Here is an 18,295-nt window from a genome sequence, read left to right on the forward strand (position 1 = left end):
CATGGGGTTTGTCTAAGTTGCTTGGGTCTACATGGCACAGAAGTGAGGCTAAAGTACTAATGAGTTGGAACTCAGAAACAGCCTGTCAAAACAAGCTTGATTTAAAGCAGTCGCCACATAGGTTTCGTCATTTTTAAAACATTAAAAGCAACACTGATGGACTTTATTGCAGTCACAAGCTATGTTTACTATATTAGGTGGGTGAATTCAATCAGGTCTTATAGAAGTTCAAGGTGTGTTGTTGCTGTTTCTTTTTTCCTTTAAAACATTCAAAAATAAAATTTCTCCAATATTAATTTTTGACATTTGCTTTATTGTTATTATTGCATTACAAATTTACATTTCATTGGTGATGTTGCTTAATTCTAATTCTCACATACTCATGTTTTGAAAAGGTGGTGAAATGTTCTTTAGAGATCTCGCAAGACTTTGTGTCCTCCCTCTGTACAGAGTAAGGGGGGACAGATCCCTCTCCTAAGTTTTTGACTAATCTTGGATCCTGGCCAAGGCAGTTAACCTACCCACAGCTTGGTTTCTAAATCTGCAAAATAGAGGTGTCTGAGAAGATGGTTTCATGATTTTTTTCTAGATCTAAAATTTTATGATTATATCATGTTAAATGCCTATGTGTTTTTTTTTTTTTGCGGTACGCGAGCCTCTCACTGTTGCGGCCTCTCCCGTTGCGGAGCACAGGCTCCGGATGCGCAGGCTCAGCGGCCATGGCTCACGGGCCCAGCTCCTCCGCGGCATGTGGGATCCTCCCGGACCGGGCCACGAACCCGTGTCCCCTGCATCGGCAGGCGGACTCTGAACCACTGTGCCACCAAGGAAGCCCAAATGCCTATGTTTATAAGACCTGAAGAGGATTAATGGCTAACATTTGCCCAACAAAGTAGGGTTATCACCTCATCGTTTGTAATAAAACTTTCATCTTACAAATTATTATATTGTATATTAAAGAAAATATGGCAACTACATAAAATAACAAAAAAACTAAAAAGTACAATTAACATTTGTATATTTATCTTAATGTCTATTTCTACAAATATCCAACATGCATATCCATAATTGGAATCATATTGCATACAGAACTGTGTATCTTTCTTTTTCCCATTGAATTTTATATTGTGAGCATTTTCCCATACCATTAAAAAATCCTTAAAAAACAATATTTTTCTTTTTATTAAATTTTATATATTAAATATAACACAAATACAGAAAACTGCAAAGTGAAATATTATAAGATAAACACTCTTGCGGCTACTACCTCTCTCAGCCACCCTAGAAACACCCATCCAACATAACCCTCTCTCTCCCTTCTAAAATGTATTGCCCTAATGACTTTATGGTAAATGTTTCCTTATTTTTCTTTGCATTTTTACCACCCAGTGTGCATCCCTGAACATTATTATTTAGAGTTGCCTAAACATATGATTTTTAATGGACGTTTATTATTCCATCCTATAAAGGTACATTAGTACATGCAAGTACTTATTGGATTATTTACCCTCCTTCTTGACAGCTTATTTGTTTTATTTTATTTTTTAAATAGATGTCTGTTTACATAATGCAAAATTTTAAGGGAAAGCAGTGAAAATTCTCCCTTTCACTTCTGTCCTCCAGCCACTTGGCTATCTCTATGACCAATTTCTAGGAAGTTGTTTTTGAGGAAAAAGCAGCCTAAGAATGGTACTGATATTTTTCCACTTTTAATGTGCTAAACTAACCTAAGAAGATACAAAAAGTATAATATAATCCTTGTTAAGGTATGAATAAATCTCTGTAGTTTATTTTTCTTTTATATAAAGTTGGCATAATTTCTGGAGTGAGATATATAATTTTCTTTTAGGTTATTTAGATGCATAACATTGAAAAGTTGTGTGAATTGGATGTGAAATAACCACAGAAGGACGTCTAGGATCAGATTAGATGTAAACAGTGTTGTGGTGTTTTACTTTGCTTTACTGTAGAGCTGAAAGACCCAAGCTACTTTCTTTGTAACTTGGGCACAATGGAAAACCCAGTTTCTTATGTTTTTCTCTAGCAGATCAATAAAATAATGTCATGGTGATAACCTATGTTATTCAAAAGTACATAATTCACTTTGTAGGAATGGAAGAAAGGGAATTTGTGGAAGGATTCAGGTACTCATGGGCAGAAAGGCTGAAGAACCAGGCTTTGAAATGGACAGAGCCAACACAAATTAGGAGGTCCAGGAAGTGGGGATGACAGAAATGGTCTCATATCAGAATTGTCTCTGGATATTTTATCAGATTCGAGTAGTAACTGTGTGTCTGATCATGGAACATCAGGTACCTGCACAACTAGAGCTGCCCACCATGGTATTATCAGATACAATGAGTGATAAGTTTGGGTGGATATATCAGTAGACTTATGATAGAAATGAAATATTGGGCCCTAGCTTGAACATGTCCAGAAGCCATGAATAAGTTACATGTACTTGTATGTTAAACTCTCATGTCACCTGTCACTGTTTCGCCACTGCCCTTCCATCAACTCACACCTAGGGCCTCATGGGGGAGGGAGGCAGAGACTGAGTGGTCCCCTGTGACCAAGGGATGGAAAAAGAGAAAACTTAGGCCCAGTTTACACATTAATTCTCACAATACATAAATGTTAGGGAAAGTGGGTTGCCACCATATTATAGCCTCACCCAGGGATGGAAGGACAGTTTTGAACAAATTCTCCCTGTAGGCAGTGTTATCAGTAGTACAAGTGGTCACTGACCTAGTATGAAAAGGGAAAAATGTGCTGAGGTGTGGGCTCTGGGCAGGCAGGAATGGCCTGGCTGCTTTGTTCTGGGCCTGGCAGAAGCAAAATGGGAAGATTGTCTTGGTAAGTTATCTTTCTGCTGGCTCCCTCATGTTCCTTTCCTCATTCTTCTGTTCCCTTGATTGCAGGGATATTAATAAGGTAGTAGGATATGAACTTCTGACTCAGCTTTGAGGAGAACCAACCTCTCTGAAAAGTTCAGTGAAATATTTGTGGGCCATTCAGACTCCAAGACCAAATTATACATTGCTCTGTCCAAGCAATGATACATGTCTACTGACAGCTCTTATGACATTTTCCATTATTTGAGAACGAAAATGAAGAGAAACTTGTCCAAATTATTTCTGATGACTTTCAAGTATACTCCTTCTCTGAAAGTATCTCTTACTTAACCATCTGTACAATAACTGGGCTAGCAATCAGGGATGGAAACCTGTCTATGAACAGACAGGATAAGAAAATTGTCTCAGCAAGGGGACAAGAAGCTACCTCATTCCCCTTAGAAAAACTACCTCATTCCCCTGAGAAAAACCAATATGTAATCAAAATTTTAATCTTTTTCTGAAAACTACCCAACAGGCTGTATTTGACTATTTCTCAATACTACTGTTAACTCTGTCAAAACCTAAGTGAAGAATATAAGTGCTTCTTAAAGTATTTCTCCCACTTTGCTCCTTGATGAGTCTGAGTTGTTAAACAACTGGTAACTGTCCTCCTTAGTTTAGCACTTGACACCTCTCCTATCTAAGGACTTCTGAATCACCCTGTGCCCAGTAAAAATAAAGAACAGGAGGATTTCCTTGCTAAAGAGAAAGGAAAAAGCATAGTAACATCATTCCTTGGCCTCACTTTATAATGCTTCGTGGTGGGGCGTGAGGGGGGTCAGATATTCACAAGGTAAAAAAAGCAAGTCACCAACAGGAACAAGGAAGCAACAGGGAGAGTCAACATGTGGGATGAACTGGGCATTCTGGGGAATACACGACAGAGGAAGAGAAGGAAGCTGTGTCTGCAGAGGGGACCTTCCAGCTGGTGTCGAAGGGAAGTGAAGCACAGCTGATATCATCATTTTAGGTGACGCCATCCATACCATCCCCTACAGCTCAACGTAATGTGTGACAAGCCACTTTCTCTTCAAATCAGCAGATTGTATCACCACTCAGAAATGGGGAGAAAACCCTGAACTCCACCACTCTGAACGCCACCTTGAATAAAATCCACTTAGCCCTTCCTGTGGTTCAGTGACTGAAGTTATCAAGCAGATGACAAGGAGCTTCCTGCGTTTTCAGAATGGCTGTAAAGAATTATTTTCATTGAACCATGAATTGAAAATAGGTAAGGTAATTAACAAAAAATGGTTAAGGACGGTGTATTGGGCATCAGCAATTTGTGACTGCCCAGAATTCATTACCCCTTCTTGACAACACATTTCTTTTAGAGGAATAATAATTGTATTATTATTATTGTTATTAATTGTTTTTTGATTCAGCCTGGTGGGCTTGTACTCCAGGGTCCCTTACACTTTCTTAACTGAAGTTTGAGTGTGTGATTGAAACTAAGTCTTGGGTCAAAGATTAAAGACAGAAGAAATGGTAAGAATTCATCTAATCCAGGGGTGGCGTTTGGATCTTTGCCACCATGACACTATGCCCGTCTCCCCAGGTCTGGGACCACCAGGGATACCTTGTCTTTGCACATTTCCAAGTCTGGTTCTCTAGACTTACTGCCAGATAATGAGGTCCGATATCTTTCAGTAAGTTTCCTTTGTATAAATTAACCACAGCCTATTTCTGTTGTTTGCACTTATAGAACTCTGACTCATTCAGAAGTTGTACCTTACCAATTAGGCAGGTTAAAAGAAGTTGACTTTATTGCTATAAGACAAGTGGTATGACCATACCAGAAGTAATGCCTTACTTAATTATTTAAAAAACGATTTTTTAAAAGCCTGCAGAAAACATTTATTAATGATAAATTCAACAATTTTATTGGGGAAAAAAAGACTGGAAAAATATGTAATATTGAACCAAAAAACACAAAATGTATTTTTCATAATTATTTCATGACAGAAATAGATGACAGTTGATTTTTGAAAATATCTGACATAGATTGATTAATTCATTGATTGCCATTGGCAGTTTGGAGCATAGGTCTTATTCTAGCTGGTATGATTTCCTCATTACTACTTGTTCCTCACTATTTAAATCCTATGGAAATTTTCTGCCTAGGTCTGTATTAAGTAAAGAGGCATAAAATTTCAGGGCTGTGGAACTTGATTTGACTCAAATCCTCCCAGAAGTGAGCATTCTGTAGTGAGTTTAGTCAGATGGGATTTAATCTGATCCAAAGTTCAGGATTTATTTATTTTTCCATTTGAAGTTTCAGCAACATTGATGACTTTTGTGTGGGAAGGTCTTGATATATTTTAAAAAATGTGAAGCCCTGAATGCTTGTCACATTCCGTCTGTATCATTATCCTAAAGGACCTCATCCTCTTTATCAAGAGACAATATTATTACCTTTCTTTTTTTTCAAGCAATTTTTTTTTGGCCATGGAAATGAAGGCTTATTTGTGTCCCATATCTGAGTTGCATTCTCACAGAAATTATGTAAAACAGCAAAGAATGAGTCATAGAATATGAAATATCATAAACTTTACTACAGAAGGACTTTGAGAATTATTTCCCTAACAGTAACCAGCTGGCATAAAGAAAAGACAGAATGAAGTCTGATGTGACAATTACACTGACTTAACTCTGCTTTTTCTCAGAAGGGCTAGCACTTATCCAACAGATAATCTCCATCTAAGGCGAGAGGTTTCTGAAGTCTTTCCTCTCATTCTACGGTGATGTCTCCCTTTGCATCTGTTAAGTCCGTGTGATTACAAATTTGTGACCTGGATTGTACTCACCACAGAAAATTTACAGTAATGTTTAGTTAGTGATCCAATTTTCCATATAGCACTGGAATCTTCTTAAAAGATCCCAGAACAGAGGATCCCCCTTAAGAATGATCTTCTTAAAAATATGATTATGCCACTATTTTGCTGTAATAGGAATGTTTTCAGATGCGAATAATGGAAAAAAATCTAACAGTTACTAAAACAAATAGCATTTTATTTATCTCACATTAGGTGAAGTCTGGCAGCAGATTTCAAGGCTGTCCAATGACACAATAAGTTCATCAAGGATGCATCCTTTTGTATTTTTCTATTCAGCCATATGTAGCCATACGTTGCATGCTTATTGCATCACAGTCTCAAAATCTGCTTATGTTCTTCCCTGCCGGAATATAGCCTCACACCTACCTCAAAACCAATCACTGGTGAAGGGGACCAGCATTGCCATGATTGGTTAACAGCAACTGTTACTCATCTCTTGGGTTGCCAGAGAGAGGTTCCAGAGGAACTGACATTCCCTGCATAAAAGTATCTGTGCTGATCCCCAAACACAGTTAAAACAAAGAAAGGGGGAATGTTGTTCTGCGTGGAGTGGTAGTCTTTCCACCCTTTGCCCAGTTGGTTGCTTCTCATTCTTGAGGTCTCTCTTTAAAGGCCACCTCTTCAAAGAGGCCTTTCCTGACCACATAAACTGATGTGGCCCACCTGATTATTTTTGATCACAGAGAACTGTCCATAGAATTCGTCTTAATTAGTAATGATGCATTTTTTGCTGCATTCATTTTGGTTATAATTTTAAATATATTTAATATAAATATAACATACAATATATTAAATATTAATATATATCAATTAAAATTAATTTAACATATTAATTAAAACAATATTTAACATAAATATATTATATACAATTATAAACATATTTATAATTTTATAAATTATACATTTATTTTATTGTCTGTCTCCTCTTTGCCTCTATCACCTCAAGGATGATATCCCTCTGGGGAGAAAGCACTTTAATGGAACTTGTGGTTTACAGAGCAAAATAAAAACACTATTCAATCATTGGGGGGATACAATTAATAAGAAACTTAACTGAGCTACATAATAATGAAGTTGTCTTTCTTTTGGGTAGATGGCAGATGAGTTTACCAAAGGGCAAGAACGATTTTCACCAATTTCTGAATCCCAGAAAAACTGGAGATTTAGACGTGGGGGATGGACGAGTAATGAGAATGATATTGTAGGAGGTGGGTTAATCCCTAAAGTGTGATGGCCGGCTGAGCACTAAAGAGACACAGGCAGAAATGACAATGACAACAACAATAATAACAGCACACAGTTATTGGGTGCTCGCTAGGCATCGCGCAGAAGTCTAAGTAACACGGCGACTCATTTATTCAGGATATGTTTGTGGGGTGGCTGCCCTCTGAAACACCAAGATTTTTTTTTTTTTACATCTTTATTGGAGTATAATTGCTTTACAAAGGTGTGTTAGTTTCTGCTTTATAACAAAGTGAATCAGTTATACATATAAATATGTTCCCATATCTCTTCCCTCTTGCGTCTCCCTCCCTCCCACACTCCCTATCCCACCCCTCTAGGTGGTCACAAAGCACTGAGCTGATCTCCCTGTGCTATGCGGCTGCTTCCCACTAGCTATCTATTTTACGTTTGGTAGTGTATATATGTCCATGCCACTCTCTCACTTTGTCACAGCTTACCCTTCCCCCTCCCCATATCCTCAAGTCCATTCTCTAGTAGGTCTGTGTCTTTATTCCTGTTTTACCCATAGATTCTTCATGACCTTTTTTTTCTTAGATTCCATATATATGTGTTAACATACAGTATTTGTTTTTCTCTTTCTGACTTACTTCACTCTGTATGACAGACTCTAGGTCCATCCACCTCATTACAAATAGCTCAATTTCATTTCTTTTTATGGCTGAGTAATATTCCATTGTATATATGTGCCACATCTTCTTTATCCATTCATCCAATGATGGACACTTAGGTTGTTTCCATCTACTGGCTATTGTAAATAGAGCTGCAATGAACATTTTGGTACATGACTCTTTTTGAATTATGGTTTTCTCAGGGTATATGCCCAGTAGTGGGATTGCTGGGTCATATGGTAGTTCTATTTGTAGTTTTTTAAGAAACCTCCATACTGTTCTCCATAGTGGCTGTACCAATTCACATTCCCACCAGCAGTGCAAGAGTGTTCCCTTTTCTTCACACCTTCTCCAGCATTTATTGTTTCTAGATGAAACACCAAGATTTTCAATAACCTGTCAAGCTCACTCTTCCACCCAGGCTGCCCATTTCTCAAGCCCATGCCCTTGACCACTGCCTCCTTTGGATCAGAGATGGTTACTATGTAGGATTACATTCTCCTTTTCTTATTCTACTTCCCTCTCCACATCACCAAGTCTTCAGTAAGTTTTGTTAAATGCTACACCGTGGTTAGCTTGGTTTTAGCTTTGCTTTCTGTGTCTAGGGAGGGATCTCTCTTAGCGCATACCAGGAAAATTTGGGTGGGCAATGCTGGCTGATTCAAGTGACCTGCAGTGACCTGGAGCAGGGGATGAGTGACAGCCAGCACAGTGGTGTGGATTGAGAAACATGCCGAGACAAGTGGAGATAAAGAGCCAAGGACTTGGAGAAGGGCACCCTCACAAAAGTGTGGAATTATACTTATATGAAAGCTGAAATTATCTTATCTAGATTTGTAAAGAAGGACCTCAGAAGGCAGAGAACTTGTCTATCTGGCTGCATGAGTCTCTGGCATCTGGTTTCCATCCCTAGGACTTACTGTAAATTGGGCATAAAAAAATCCCACCTTGTTGCTAATTCCAAATCCAGCCCTCCATCTTATCCTGTCCATTTCTTGGACACTGTGAAGACGGGGTATGATTGGTCAGGTTGCACAGACCCTAAAGGTGTCCTTGCAGGGGTGGCCTTTGAACAACACAAAAGCCATGAGCAGATGTCTCATAAGTGGTGTATAGAGAGAAACCCATAACTGGAGTGCTGAACAGGAAATTTCAGCAGCAATTATGAAGATTTCTGATGCACCTGAAGCAGGAGAGAAATATGTTTTGCTCAAATGCCATGAAAAGAGAGGGTTGTTTCTCTATAACCCCTAAATCCACTGGAAGGAACAGGAGGGATTGAAAGGCCCTTAAAGCCCCATGCGTAAAAGCTGGACAGCTTTTCAGGAATCTAACGCTATATGATAAGATAGCTAAATATTGAGCTATTACTATTTGCCAGACATGTTTAATTCTCACAACTCTGTAAATTAGGGGTTCTTCTCCCCATTTTACAGACTCCAGCACCACGTTTCTTGTCTGTGGTACTACAGCTGGTCAGTGGTGGACCTGGGAGAACTCTACTTTTTCTTGCACTCTGTTCAGCTTTTATACAAATTCCCAAGGTTTTCTTCCAACAGGAGACCACACACAAGCCCATAGATCGATGTGAAAGTTATTATGATTCAGATGTTTAAATGAAAATTCTGTGCACCATGGGTCATATACAGGTTGCGGACAGATTGCTAACTAATCAAGTAAACTAATAGAACTGATTTACCTTTGGATGTGGCAGGAAAGATCCCAGAAACAATGTGCGGACAAAGCAATGCACTTGGTTTTTTCACTTTAAAAAGAAACTTCTTAAAAGAATATGGGATGTGGAAAGAAACTCTAAAGATGTTATATTTAATGTGATTTTTTTCTTAAAGTATGTATTTTCAGTAGGGACTGACAATAAATTAATACATTTATCACTGTAAACTCAGTGTAAACTCGGGTAAGTACAAAATGACCGTTTGGTATACTGCTGTTATACGGTTTGCTTTCTACATCTGGCTGCCCTACGATCTTACCAGTGTAACAACCACTTTTCTCTGTCAGGAAGAGTTTCCTGTAAAGTTCTCTGATTAATTCCTGTTTTCTTTCATTTGCTGCCCCCTTAACTCTTGTAAACGAGCAGTTATCTCATAGCCAGAACAGTGGGAGTGGGGGGAACCACAAGGATACATGATCCACAGTCCTGTGCTTTTTCAACCAACATTCCACTGTTATTGATGGAATGGGGATTTGGGTTTCTCTCATTTCTGCAACAAACCTCGATTGAGTGCGTACTGCTCGCCAGGTATTGTGTGGGTAAAGGTTAGAGAACAAGACTGACCCCAGACCCTGCTTTCATAGAACATTTATTCCAGAGGGAGCAAATAGAAAATAAACAAAATGTAGAGATAAGCCACAGGGGTGGGTGCTCTGCTGACACAGACAATAGAGAATGAGATAAAGACCAAATGAGTAGGGGGGAGCTTTAGCTTGTGCTGCCAGGTCGGGAAGGCTGCTCTGACTGGGTTTCCTTTATTTTTACTTCTTTACAAAATGCATATTATTACTCCCATTTTATTTTATTTTTTTTTAAACATCTTTATTGGAGCATAATTGCTTTACAATGGTGTGTTAATTTCTGCTTTAGAACAAAGTGAATCAGCTATACATATACATATATCCCCATGTCTCCTCCCTCTTGCGTCTCCCTCCCACCCTCCCTATCCCACTCCTCTAGGCGGTCACAAAGCACCGAGCTGATCTCCCTGTGCTATGCGGCTGCATCCCACTAGCTATCTATTTCACATTTGGTAGTGTATATACGTCCATGCCACTCTCTCACTTTGTCCCAGCTTACCCTTCCCTCTCCCCGTGTCCTCAAGTCCATTCTCCACATCTGTGCGGTGATATAACTTTCTGACGTTCCAAGCAAGAACTTTTGTTATAACCTTTGATTGTTCTCCTTTACTCTTAGCAGGCCACTTGGATGCTCAAAGCACCCTTGGACCCTCTCTGTGGTCAAGGGCAGAACAAAACTGCATGAGTTCTTGACACAGCGACTTCCTGCCTGGCTGATGTTAAATTATTTATCTCTCTATGTTTCATCTCTGAAGTGGAGATAATAATAGTACTACCTCATAGGATTGTTGTGACGAGTGGTTCACTGCCAGTAAAGCCCTTCAAATAGTAAGTACTCCATAAATGTTGCTTCCTTTATAGCCCATTTCCCTGCTCTATCCTTTATTTCTCATTTATCTTATCTACCCCTTTGCTCTCTCATGTAAGCTATTGCCATTCCCTTGAGTAGAGCCACTCCACACAGCCACATACAAAATTGTCTTAATTGCCTGTAATTCCTTCATTCATTCACTCCACAAATATTTATAAATCATTTACTATGTATGTGTCATTGCACTAGTAGCTATGGCAGATTCCTAAAATAGAAAACACAATCTGCAGTTGGTAAGGTCAGGATCCAGTTGGGGAAACGATTCATATACGTGCAAAATGCTAAACAACAGTATGGATTAAATAACCATATAAACTAATACAAGAGGAGTCACAAATTATTACCTGTGAGTTTCCCACTTAGCAAACATGCATGCAATTCTTTACTACTTTAAAATTTGACATGCATGTTTTCAGGCTTAGGCAGTATTTATTTGATTTTCCCTTTGATCCTGAATTTCATCCTCTCATTAGATTGAAGTACCTTTGAGAAGTGGGGAGCAGGTCTGAGGTGGAGCTGTTAGTACCTAGGCTCTGGGGACAGAAGCATCTCTGCTCTGCTACTTGCTAAACATGAGATGCTGGGAAAGTTGCTCGGCTTCTTTGAGGCTCATTTCCTCTCTATAAAATGGGGATAAAATAACACTTTTTTCAGTTAATGTGAAGACTGTATGATATAATCCATGTAAATGCTTAATGGAAAGCCTGGCACTTGTAAGTGATCAATAAACATAAGCTATAAGCATAATTGCTTTTTATAGAGCTTGTGTTAAGTGAAAAATCTGTATAATTCTCAAAGTGTCTAGTACAGTGCTTTGTAAATAGTAGAAAATGAATTAATTTTATTTATTTTTATTTTTTTGAATTAATTTTATTATGTAAGTTATAGACAATGAAAACTCCATGCTCTCCCTCAAAAGCTTACAATGTATGATACTTTAATACTTACTAACACAAGACTTGAAAACTTACAAATAAAAGAATTATTCATATTGAAACCAGTAGCCAATGTTCTCCCAGTAAATATCTCGTTTCAGAAAATTCTTCTACTGATATTATCTAATTTAGTGGAATGTTAAATATTTATTACCAGACTCTAAATGAATAAACAAACTTATCAGACTATAGAATTTGTAAAGAGAGCAGAGCAAGGTAAAAGGTTTGCCTCTAACACATTTTCTTTTGAAGGAGAGTAGAGTGATTTAAACAGTTTCAAATGCTACTTCTCTTTAGAAATTGGTTGATGGGCTTTTCAATGATTGGAGGCATGCCCATTCTCAAGTAACTTCAAATGTGGATCTATAATTAAAATCAGAAATTTGAACCACAGAAACATATGTTCTCGACATGTTCCACTATTTTTCTCATTTCTTTGAATCTTTTACTCCTCTGTTGCATCTATCTATCATCTATCTATCTATCTATCTATCATCTATCTGTCTATCTTCATGGACTGTATGCCAGACGTCTGCAGAAACGCCCACCCCTGCAGAGAGCCTGACGGCCTGGGTGGCAGCCGCGTGGCAGGCTCAGGAAGGCAGGCTGGCCTCCCTTGTCAGCTGGGAGCATTCTCTTCTCTTCACAAGCTCAGGATCGTGTGTCCTGTCTGGGGGCCCGTCCTCAGCGGCGTGCGCCGGCGTCTTGCCATGGACTTCCGACACTGCCGAGTGGGCTTCCCTGACCTGGTGGTGTGGAGCCCCCAGAGTCATCGCGTCAAGCTGCTGGAAGTGAAAGACCCCGGCGACAGCCTTTCGCAGAAGAAGGTGACCCGGCTGGACCAGCTGCGCCGGCAGGTCTGCCACTTGGCTGCAGTCAGAGCCGAGAGCAGGGGCCCCGACTGAAAGCTGTGGGCTTGGGAGTACACTGTTAAGATTTTCAAAAGCGTTGTGTCACTTATTTAATTTTGATTTTGTTATTGTCATAATAAACTTGCTAGTTTAAGGAAAAAAATCTATATATAATACACATATATTCTGCTTACTGTACATATTTGACACTGAGACTTAGTGAATATATAAGACTTGTTATGCTAAACTGCTATAGGCTGCTGCTTTGGGGTGAATATAGAAATCCAAGGACGGTAGAGATGATTCTTCTCTTTCCCTGCTGCAAGGGAGGCTGAGATGTAATGACTCACCTTTTCCACTGTTGGAAATTAAATCTGCCTCTGAAAGCAATTTTGGTTTTATAAAGCCAAAGTTTACGGAACTTCTGAAATCATTCCCAGGAGCCACTTGAAAACGAATCGTCACAGAGCTGATACCTGAATCAGGAGTGATCCTTCCTGGGCTCAGGCAAGTCAGGCCAGTGGCTCCTGATTTTGCTTTACAAGACACAGAGGACAGGAGGGATGGCTGAGGGGCCCTTGTCATTGTGCAGGCCAGGCCAAAGCGGCCTCGGCCTCGACCTGACGTCCTCTGCACACAGGGCCTCAGGGTCGCGGGCGATGGCCTGAATGTTTCCACACCTGGATTAAACGCCAGAAACTAAGTTATTAAACTAGAAACGTGGAGAGTCCTATAGAGGTGCCAACCCCAAACCACCAGGGTTGAAATCTAAGGAACATTTCTCCCATCTAACCTGAAGAGTTGGGAGGAAAAGGGCGGGGAAAGGGGACTTTATAGTCTATAAGCTGAGTCAGGCTGCTGATTTCATTTTATTAAACTTGGGTATGAAATCTGTGCTTTGTGAAATGACTGTTTTCTACACCTCTGCATTTTCTTTACTTCCCCTTTTGTGGCCTCACTCTCCTAAGAGTTATTTCTGTTGAAGTAACTAATCAAAACAGGATATTCAGGGAAAAATAATGGTATATTTGGTATATTTTCTCATAAAAACTGGAGGGGCTAACGAAGGGTTTTGGGGAGGAAAGAGAAGACCGTTAATTAGACAATGGAGGAATGTTAATTAAAAGCACCAAGGCGTTCACTGCTGTAAACATAACCCAGAGCAGAATATTCTGTAAAACGTGATGTTCAAAGCCAAGTCAGCACTTCGGGCAAAAACGACTCTTCTTTCTTGTCTTTAAGAGATAGAATCCTGAAAGCCACATACCTTCCAACATCTTGAAAAGTGTAATCATTTCTCAGAAGTACTCAGGCTGAAGTGTGATTTTAAAGTTCTGTTTAGACATAAGACTCAAGCCATTACACCTGTGTGTTTACTGAACTTTTTATAGATGTGTATGTACTGGGCAAACACTGATATTGTCTTCCTTGAGTACATGGTGTCCTGTGCCCTGAAAAGGTTTGCTGCCTCTGTGTGCTGGTCTTAAGTGTCAAGGCTGCTGGGGCAGCAGCCCTCCTACCCCAGCGAGCTGTGTGCAAACCCACTAGAATTAAACAAGAAGCAAATTTCGTGGGAACAGAGTAAGGATACTAAGGTGTCCGTTTATGCACAAACCCTGTCTGCCTCGATGCTGACCTCACACACAGCTTAAAACACCAAACCCCAGTTAATCACATGATGGTCGAGATGCAAAGTCACTGTATAACTACTGTTGTGTTCAAAGGTATTAACATGTAGTTACTATAAACAACGTGTTCTATTTTGTGGAACCTATGCAATTAACTTGTCCTAGGCTAATACATTAAATATAGCATAAGCTCATATTACAGCTGCTTGGAAGGAGGGCCTGGCTGGCAACACACTTATTGAGATCACTTTGAAATCACTAGCCTCTATACTCAATACAGAAGTAGGTGTCTCCTGCTTTGGGCAAGTTATGCACATGATCCCATTTACTAAATAGATATTTTAGGAAGTTTAAACATATTTGGTTATGGAAGGAAGCTGAGGCAGGAAAAAGAGTGAAATGATGCTAAATCATTAGACACTAATTTGGAGTTGAAATAGAATGGCAGTAAAACATACAAATCTATATGAATCTATAGTGAATAGTCCACACTTGCATTGACACTTGCAGAAATTCAGATTAGAGGCAATTCATTAGAAACATAACTGTCACAATTAGGAAGGCATCCCTGTGCCATGCCCAGGAAGTTCTTGATGTTTTAGGATGTGTTAAAAAGAGAAGACCTAGTGCCTCTCAGCTTAGGTGAAAACTGCTAGCAGTGCCAACCCTGAAGTGGATCCAGCAGGCCCATGGTCTTGGAGGACTCTTAGCTCCCAGCCAGGGGCACTTCTTTAGCAGTTCCTGTCAGAGAAGGGGACAGTCCCCTCTGTCATGTGACAGTTACTAACTCTGGTTGGGGTGTGGTTAAATGTTAGGCTCAATGACTGGAAGGAAGGATTTTCTTTCCCTGTATCTTCAGCTTGACTGATAAGTTGTCTACCTTATCTCAACATCTGCCAGCAACCTAAGAAATGGTCCATTTGCTTACAGAGGTAGGAATCATACGTTCTTATTTAGAACTGCCCATCTTTCTTAACTTTCCTGTAATCGCTCACCAACTCTCAACTTTACATAGGTTACCAGTGAAAGCAGGTGGGAAGGAGGTATGATTGCTGTCTACCTGGAAGCGAGACGGAGGCAGACACTCTTCAGCCATTAGTGAACTGGTGTCCCCAGGCAGCTGTGTAAAGACTTGAAACCAAATATTTTACATTTGGTGGAATCTTTTGCACATGTGCTGGAGTATTTGCTTTTCCTATGTAACAGTACATTCAATAAGGTGTCAGTTCATGGTTTTTTGCTGAAGTAAAACCCAGTGGTTAGTCTAATAACAAAAGGAACTGTAGGACAGAGAGCATTTTCTTGATTATTTTTATATTTTAAAAGTAAAATATAGACTTAATTTAGTTTTTGAATTAAAGAGAAGTCATTCCTAGCTATTTAGACACAGCAGAAACTTAAATTGTATAAATGTCAAATAAAGCTCTTATATCTTCAACAGAATGTAATTAGTGAATACATTATATGAAAAATTTTGTAGAGCAAGAGTATTCATTTAGGTTAAACTAGTCTATGAATTGATTTTATAACCTATTTCTATTCCCGAGTTTGTTATATTTTAAAAATGATCCAAAGATGTACATTTTTGTTTAGTAGTATATCAGTGTTACTTTAATGATTCTTAGCAAAAAGATAAATATAATTTTACCCACTCTTGTATATGCTATATTTATTTGCTATCTTCTTTCAATTCAAAATTGAAAGAGAAAATTCATCTTCAAGTAATTTCATCCAAAGTTTCTTGTCATCAACATAAAGATAAAAATTATTTTATTTATTCAAACTTTTGTCAAGATTTAACACTCTTTGAATTTCTTCTACCAATTTATTTTCTTTCTTTATTGCAGAAGAGTCTTTCTGAATACTCAAAAGGGAAATTCATACCCCAGGTTACATATATTCTCATATTTCATTAGACATTATTGAGAAAGGAAAGATGTAGGGAGCTTACTGGTCAGAGAAGATGAAAGACATGAATTTCCCTTTATGATGAAAGCTAAAAGGATGACTTGGGTACAGAGGAGCTGGCAGTGGCTTCCTGCTCTTCAAGCACAGAACAGCGCTCTGAGGAACCTGGGAACGGGAGTGGACAGACCTGCCCGTACTTCCTGTAGCATGTTGGGCAATCACCTAGCAGCCCTGACTCTCCCTTTTCTCACTTCAAAAGTAAGACAGTACTTAACTCATTAAGTAATTATGAGAATTAAACTAAATGATTTAATATAACTAGAACATTTAGTAGAGATCACTGTCATTTTTGATAAAAGGTATATATTATCAATTTTAAGCTTCTAGGCCCTTCCCTAAGGAGAAATTATTCTCTTTAGGTTATTTGTGATTATCCTGTTAGAAAAGCAGCTGGATGTTATTTATAGGAAAAAGCCTTTCTGATGCACAATTTGGTTAGTTGGTCACAAAAATTTAAGAATTATGAAAATATTTAGAGTTTATAAGATTCAGTGCCTTCAAAGCAAGTAGACTTTTTTTTTTCACCTTCAGATCTGGTTTATTAGTAGAGTTGGTTACATTCAAAGGCTGTGGCTTGTTAGATATTTTTCTCTAGAGACTAAGCCCCCACCTACTGAGGAGACAAGCCATCACCAAGGCCCCAAGGTGAGACAAGTCTCTGGAAGTCTCTGCCCCTGCAGTTCAATCCCCTGGGTAATCACCCCCCAGGTAGCAATGGGAATGGGGCACTGAGGGTTGGGATGTAGGCACTGGGCACAAGCAGCCCAGGCACCTGTGCCCCACAGACCAGTTAGTGGGCATCATTGAGCTGCCATGCAACACCCAAGATGTTCTTGGCTCCTTTGTTCAGCAGCAAGGTGGCCAGGCTGATGCCCAGGCTCTCAGCAGCCAGCTGGGCTCGTCGTGGAATGTTCCGGGTAGTGATGCCCACCAGCTGTGGATCATCCTCAGGGCCATCTTCATGCTGGGCAGGGACACGGATGGTGGCCTGCATGGTCTCTTGCATGTTATCTGTGCCATTCAGACTCCAGACTCCTCCAGTCAGGTAGAGTTGCCCATCCTTCATAGCTGTATGCTCTGCCACTGGCACACTGCAGCCTCCTTCCAGGTGCCTCAGGAAGGCCCGTTCAGCAGTGCAGTGAAGCAGAGTCTCAGGATCATGCAACACACCCACCAGATCCAAGATGTCCTGGTCCGTGGCTTGAACGTCCACTCCCAGAGCCCCCAACCTGCACTCCTCAGGGCGCAGGGTTTGTCCCACCTGGTTCTGCCAGCCCATGCACTGCAGGCCAGCTGCAGCCAGGATGATGGCACTGAACTCCTGCAGCTCATCCAGCTTCCAAAGCCGTGTGTTGAGGTTTCCCCGAATACTCTTGAACTCCAGATGTGGGAACTTTCTCTGCAGCTGGGCCGCTCTCCGCAGGGAGCTAGTTCCCACCACACTCTTCCCTGGCAAGGTTTCTAGGGTCTGCCCAACAAAATTTGGGTGAAAGACAACAGCATCAGAGGGGCTCTCCTGCTTGCAAATGGCTCCAATGGTGAAGCCAGGAGGAAGCACCGTGGGCAGGTCCTTCAGGGAGTGAACAACCAGGTCCACTTCATTCCTCTCCAGTGCATGTTCCAGCTCCTTGGTAACTCTCCAGTCTTAGAGAGAGCCGTATCAAGAATCTTGTCCCCTGTGGTAGACACAGCAATGATTTCAAACTGCAGGCCTGGGTATAAGGCTTTCAGCATTGTCACCACACTGTCCATCTGTATGCGGGCCAGCTGGCTCTTGCGGGTACCCATGCGAATCACTGTCATATTTGGACTGTTTTCTTCCTGCAGATAAAGTCCCGAGGTCACAGTCCCCACTGCTCTTAGTGTTCCTCAACACCTTATCCAAGAACCAGAATCACTGGCTTGGAAGAAAGGAACTTCAGCCCCTGGCCTGTGGCCAGCTGAGCCTCAGAGTAGGAAAGCAAGTAGATTTTAAAAAGTGTCCCTCTGGGACTTCCCTGGTGGTCCATTGGTTAAGACTCTGTGCTTCCACTAAAGGTGGCACAGGTTCAATCCCTGATCTGGGAACTAAGATCCTACGTGCCTCGTTTCACAGGCAAAAATAAATAAATAAATAAATAAAATAAAATAAAATAAAAA

The 18,295-nt window shown here is 40.1% G+C and overlaps 1 protein-coding gene across 1 annotated transcript; it reads right to left on the bottom strand.

Annotated features, from left to right (window-relative positions):
* Window positions 1-16,946: 16,946 nt before the first annotated feature.
* On the bottom strand, window positions 16,947-17,974 carry LOC309972069 (porphobilinogen deaminase-like; the record flags this gene model as incomplete). Its single annotated transcript, XM_082855502.1, is given in 2 exon segments — window positions 16,947-17,791; window positions 17,794-17,974. Coding segments are annotated over 2 exon segments (1,011 nt in total). The 5' UTR covers window positions 17,960-17,974.
* Between the last annotated feature and the right edge of the window lie 321 nt (window positions 17,975-18,295).

This window comes from Leucopleurus acutus, assembly GCF_964270905.1.
Source record: "Leucopleurus acutus genome assembly, chromosome: 15".
NCBI lineage: Eukaryota > Metazoa > Chordata > Mammalia > Artiodactyla > Delphinidae > Leucopleurus > Leucopleurus acutus.